Below are 5,979 nucleotides of genomic sequence, written 5' to 3' on the forward strand. Positions count from 1 at the left end.
CTGCGGCACATGTGTCACACTGCATCCTATGTCTGATGTATTTTGGCTGTTAGAGAGGTGCAATATTTAATCATTGCAACAGTGATTCCCAACTGATGGGTCACTGGTCCATTCTGAAAGGACTGCAAGTGACTAACAAAATGTCAAGTTCGTCAAAAACACATATTTTTAAGTACAGTGAATCTCCAGCACAGTTTTTATTTTGAAGTGTTATTTCCTGCTGTAGAGTTAGTGAATAACAGACAGCAAACTATCTCAACGACATGGCCAAACCCAAGTATGATGCTGACTGTATTAAACTGTGTGGACCTTGAACAAATTTAGAGATTGCAAAAAAGAGAAAGATCACTGGCAACACTAAGTCCTTGATAAGCAGCAAAGTTGCAATTGCAACCTTTTCTTAGGCTAGTCAGATTGTTCAGCTGAAACATCGGCCATAATAACAAAACAAATGTGGGCAAGTGGATGTTTGTTACCACCAAAAATGGCAAAATATCAATGTTGATTGTTAATGAGGGGTTTAATGAAGAAAAAAGGAATCAAAACACTTGACTTTTTTAAACTAGTTTTTATTTAGGAAGTGAAACAAAAATGCCCAGTGTTGTCTTTGTGCTTTACATTGTTTCAAACCGCCACTGGAGGTCCTAAAAAAACCTCAGAGGAAGAACTCAAAACAAAGCAGGAAGCTCCAGAAAAATTCATCACCATCATCACCACCACCACCACCATCATCATCATCTTCATCATCATCATCATCATCATCGTCACTGTCACTCTATACACATCTGTAGAAATAATCGGACTCCAAAGTCACATCAGTGCTTATTTACAAGGCCTCTTGCCGCAAAAAGAGTTTTCATTCACTCTTAAAAAAGGTGTGGTGAAGACGCTCTCGCACAAATATGTTGAAAAATGACACGTGTAATAAAGGTTATCGTTTATAACACCTGTCATTTTAAAGCATATTTTCATGTGTTATTTAAGGACAACACAGCCTGTGTTATTTCAGCATTGTTGCTGTTGTTTTTAGCTTTGATTCACCGTAGTAGAAAAAGGAGAAAGAGGTTGTTATTTTTACATACAAGGCATTGTCTACCTGAATCTAAACTCTTTCATTGTGCTACTATCTTCGAACAAAAAACGTTGTAAGATATAATTCGTAAGAGGAAGTGCTTTTATATAAGAATAGGTAAACTAGCTTGTGGCTATAGTAGGCTACAGTAGTTCATAGTAGAATCTAAGTGTTTGTCGATGCACTCTGGTGCTGAAATATTGACCAAATGTCTTCTCCTCTAGTCTCAACAATCCTTATAATTGCATTGGGGATCGCCACAACCTCACAACAGCCAAAGATGATGGAAAGAAAAGCAACCTGAAATGTGCAGGCAGTTTAATGAGTGGTGTTCGCTCTGGAGTCCTCACATGGAGTTTGTCAATTAATGTCGAGCCAAGGAGCAGAACAGATCTTTTGACGGGATTCAAACTGAGCAGGGAGCTCACTGATTATGACCCAACTTATGGGGGGAAATTTGTTCTTCATCGCTGATTCAAGGACGACTGAGGGTCAAAATGATCTCCACATTCAGCAGCTGTTGTAAAGTTGTGTTTCACATGTTAAACATCTCACACCAGGGACATACAAAGTACCAAAGCTCTTAATCGTTCTTGTTCTGGGTTTGTGTTTTCATCCATGTTTCAGCACCAGAGGCCTATGGTAGTACCCTCTACTTTCTACAATATTTTAGAATAATAATACGAGGCAGGCAGTGCATAAACCATGTACAAAAAGACCCGTCCCGACCCAACCCAGAGCCCTCCACCAAAAGGAGTTGTGCCATCTGTGTGAATCCCTGGAAGTACCAACAGCTCCTAATTCTTGATTTGTCAACAAGCTATTGATCCCAAGACTGAAATATAACAAGGAGGCAATTGTTTTAGATGGTATTACATACTAAATCAGCAGAGATTGGTGATACTGACTCTCTGCTCTCACCAATTTTATCTGTTCAAAGACTATTAAGTCACGGGAGAAGGCCTCAAAGAATCACAACAGAGTCACAGTCCCCTCTAAATACAGAGCTCTTAACCCAACCCTCCATATTTAACACTAACTTGGTTCGCTAACTCCCTGAAATTTCATTTCTCATAACTACATAGAATAGTGGTACTTGAAAAAAATCAAGATGTTACAAGCAGTTATGACTCACGTCTCTTCAAAAATATCATGCATTATTGCTCTATTGGATATGAATGAAATATTGCCCAAGACAGAAATTTGCTCAATTTGCCTGTTATCTAAGAGGTTTGGCAAAATATCCCAAAGATTTCATAAAATTGGCATAGATTCCATTATTAGGCTATTGTTATTTTTTTGCATGCAGTTATAATTAAAGTGGCGGACAAAAGTAAAAAGGTATTCTGTAATTAGAAAGTGTCAAATGCTTTGGCATATTCGTAACAAAGGCAAAATATAACAAAGTAAAGTGCAAAATCAATACATCTACAAAAACATAAGAATAAATAAATAAATAAATTAGGCAATAAATAGACACTTAAAAAAAGACCTCCAAGCTGAATACTGTGTGGCCCACTGGCAACAAAAACACTATTTTACAACACTTAAGAAAGGTTTGACCTTTTGAAGAAAATCAGGACATTTTTAATGTCTGGATCCTCGTCTGACGTTGCTGAGTAAAAATAAATAACATCAGATTTAGGTTGTAGGAAAACACTGTTTGTTAAGGAATACCCTGGTGGCTCAGTGGGAGATTTTAACACATGGAAGTCCAGTTTGTCTGCCTATATACCCTCTCACCTTCCACTGAATACTGTCAAGTAAAGCACTAATGCCAAAAATAACTTAAATAAAGAAAACAGCTTGTAATATGAGTCCATTTAAGACATTGGTTTAAAGAAAACTCACCAAAAAAAGGATTATTCCCCCACTACTAAGCTGTACTTTGCCATACCTACCATGCTATGGCAGGTTTGTACTTTCTATTTCCCTCACAGTTCAGTGTGGATGTGTCAGTAGCCAGCACAGTATACAGTAGGCAAAGCATGTCACTAGTGTAAAGGAACAACTTGACAAGTATTTTGTTTACTTGCAGAGAACAAATAGCGTGTGCTTTCTTTGTTTTTTAATGCTTTATCTCCTTAAAAGTTCAGTCCAGGGTCAGTTTCACCAAACGCAGGATACCAGATGTATCCTTAGATTGTGAACGTTTGTTTATTCGTTTTTTAAAAAAGCAGTAAATATGAAAGTTCATTGAATCTCTTTGCAAGAAAACTGAAAATGTGATTCATGCTTTAAACTCCTGTGATATTCCTGTCACAGAAAGACAGAGAGATGGGAGAGGATTTGTGCTTTAGTGTCGTTTCGTCATGGGTTGAAAATATATTTAAAAAAAGAGGGACGAGGATAGATATGGACATAAATAGATCTAGGTATCTTCAAAAATGATGAGCTAGATGTGCTGTGCTTTATTTATATTCACAGATACTCAAAACAGCCTCAGAAGTATCTCATCGAAGCAGGTGGCAATCTAAATCAAGCATCGAAACCTTTTCACTCCACTCCCAGATGAGGAGGGAGGAGACAAAGGAGGGATTGAAGGGTCTTGATAAAAATGGACATGTCCTCAATCTATTTTTGTCATTTGCCTCATGATCCTTGCCGAGAAAACATTCCTTCCTTGCAGTGCTCAGGCATACTGGTCTTCTTGTTGGGGGAAGCAGGAAAAGTAGGGAGTGAGGCCAGTAAAATCTGATTTAAAGAACAGAAAAGTCCACCTATCTGAATCTATCATTCCCCAAGTGAGCTCAGAGGGGAGAAAGCCCCCTTGAAGCACGCCGACTCGTAGTGCTTGTTCAGGTAACTCTTGAGCGCAAACGTCTTGTCACAGCGTTTACACTTGTAGTGCTTGAAGGCTGAGTGCGTCTGCATATGAGCACGCAGGTTTGACCGGTCAGCGAATGCTTTGCCACAGTGTGCGCACCCGAATGGCTTCTCGCCCGTGTGCGAACGCATGTGGCCCTGCAACAGCCACGGTCGGCTGAATGCTTTGCCGCACACATCGCACTTGTGCTTGAGGTCATGGGTCAGCAGGTGCATGGCCATCGCAGGCATGGAAACGTAGACCTTCCCACATGTGGGGCACTTCTTGGCCATCTTGCTGTCTATGCTCCGGTGCGTCTGCTTGTGCCGGCTCAGGTTGGAGGACGTGGCGTAGGTTTTGCCGCACTCGCTGCAGGTGTGCCTCTGAATGCTTCCTTTGGGGTTGCCTGTGGATTTCCTCCGTGATCGGCCGTCCATGATGAAAAACGCATCCACTGTGTATCCCTCGCTCACGGCGGCATCCCCGTTGATGTATCCACCAGCTGATGACGAAACCTCAGACCGTGGGCTGTCCGGCTGGTCCGAATCCCCATGGATATCGCCATGGATGCCAGAATAGGTGTTGTCGATGCGGCTGTAGATGATTGACGGGTGGCCAGGGGAGGGTACTTTAGAGATGACAGATGAATCACTTCCCACAACATCATCATAAGGAGATGGAGCCAGATAATCGCTGACGTAGCCTGAAGAGAGAAAGGAAGAGGTTAATCACTTGACCATTACAGGAACTGACTGGAAATTAGAAACTGATGGGTTTGAAAATCTTTACAGGGAGGCAACATGAGCATGTCAAAGGTGATAAAGATACCAGAAAGGGAAAATGCATGTCTGAACAGAATCATTATTTCCTTCCTATTATATTTGGGTATTAACAAGCCTCTCTATATCAAAAATTCACAGCCCAGTTGCCAGAAGAAAATGTTGGCGTTGTACATTTCTGCAAACCAGGATTACGTTATATTTGCACATTTCATACGCATCACATCAGCGTTTCTAAACTGACATAATATAAAAGCTGACTTCATTGGGAGGTGGAGTGAATGGTGGATGATGTGTCACCTGGATGAGATGCCTGCCAAGCTGTTGACCACTGTTCAAAACCAACAAACAATGTCTATTTCCAACCCTTCGCAGCATTTCCACCAGTGTGGTACCAAACCTGGTTGTTTTTTACTGAATCCCGGTGTTTTTTTGCCGACACATTGTGGCATTTCCCAGCTGCATTTGAGGCACCAAACCTGGAGGTGTTCTTACAGACACTTCATGGCATTTCCTAGCGCTGTTTGAGCCACCGAATGTGGGTGTTTTTTAATCAAACTTGGGTGTTTTTTGCAAACACATTGCAGTGTTTGCCAGCATCTCTTGAGCCTCCAAAGCTGGGGGGTTTTTATCGAACCTTAGTGATTTTAGCAGCACATCCCAGCAGTGTTTGTGGCACCCAACCTGTATATTTTTTACTTACACATTATGGCATTTCTCAGCAACATTTGAGCCTCGGAATCTATCAAACCTGGGTGTTTCAAGCAGCACATTCAAGTGTTTTTCAGCAGCATTTGTGGCACTAAACCTGGGAGTTTCTCACCAACCCAATGCAGCATTTCCCAGGGGTGTTTGAGCAACCATATGTGGCTGCCTTTACGCAAAAACCCAATCTTTTCCTAACAATAAGTGTTTTTTGTGCCTAAACTGAAACACACCTTCATCACAGCATTGTTGAGAACTGTAAAGTCTCAACAGATTCATTACAGAATAATGCAAAAATGTAAAGCATCCTTGTTTAATCAAGTTTGATAAAAACTCAAGTTGCTCTAGAGCTGCTCTTTTGTGGTAAAATCACTCGTCCATGGCACCCCAAAATCACGTGCACTGCACAGGACAGTACTTACTGTGTCTAACCTGTAGTGTTTTGGATGACTAACTACCTGCTGCAGTGAGTTACATGAAATAAACCTGTTTGAATATCTTTACAGGAAGGCTACATGAGTTCTACAAACTTGTGTGCTCATTTTTTTTCATCCTCAGGACCCCGAGGGCTCAGACGTATCCACTGCTACAATTAAAAAGATTTCATATAATTGTGA

General features: G+C 40.9%; 1 protein-coding gene across 1 annotated transcript in view; it reads right to left on the reverse strand.

The window, feature by feature from the left end:
- Positions 1 to 560: 560 nt before the first annotated feature.
- LOC126383394 (transcriptional repressor scratch 1-like) overlaps positions 561 to 5,979 on the reverse strand; it is a 12,305-nt gene continuing 6,886 nt past the window's right edge. The window contains exon 2 of the mRNA XM_050033869.1: positions 561 to 4,581. Within this exon, the coding sequence (XP_049889826.1) occupies positions 3,806 to 4,581 (776 nt within the window). The 3' untranslated portion in view covers positions 561 to 3,805. The remainder of the gene's footprint in view (positions 4,582 to 5,979) is intronic.

Source organism: Epinephelus moara, chromosome 22 (genome assembly GCF_006386435.1).
Source record: "Epinephelus moara isolate mb chromosome 22, YSFRI_EMoa_1.0, whole genome shotgun sequence".
Lineage (NCBI taxonomy): Eukaryota > Metazoa > Chordata > Actinopteri > Perciformes > Serranidae > Epinephelus > Epinephelus moara.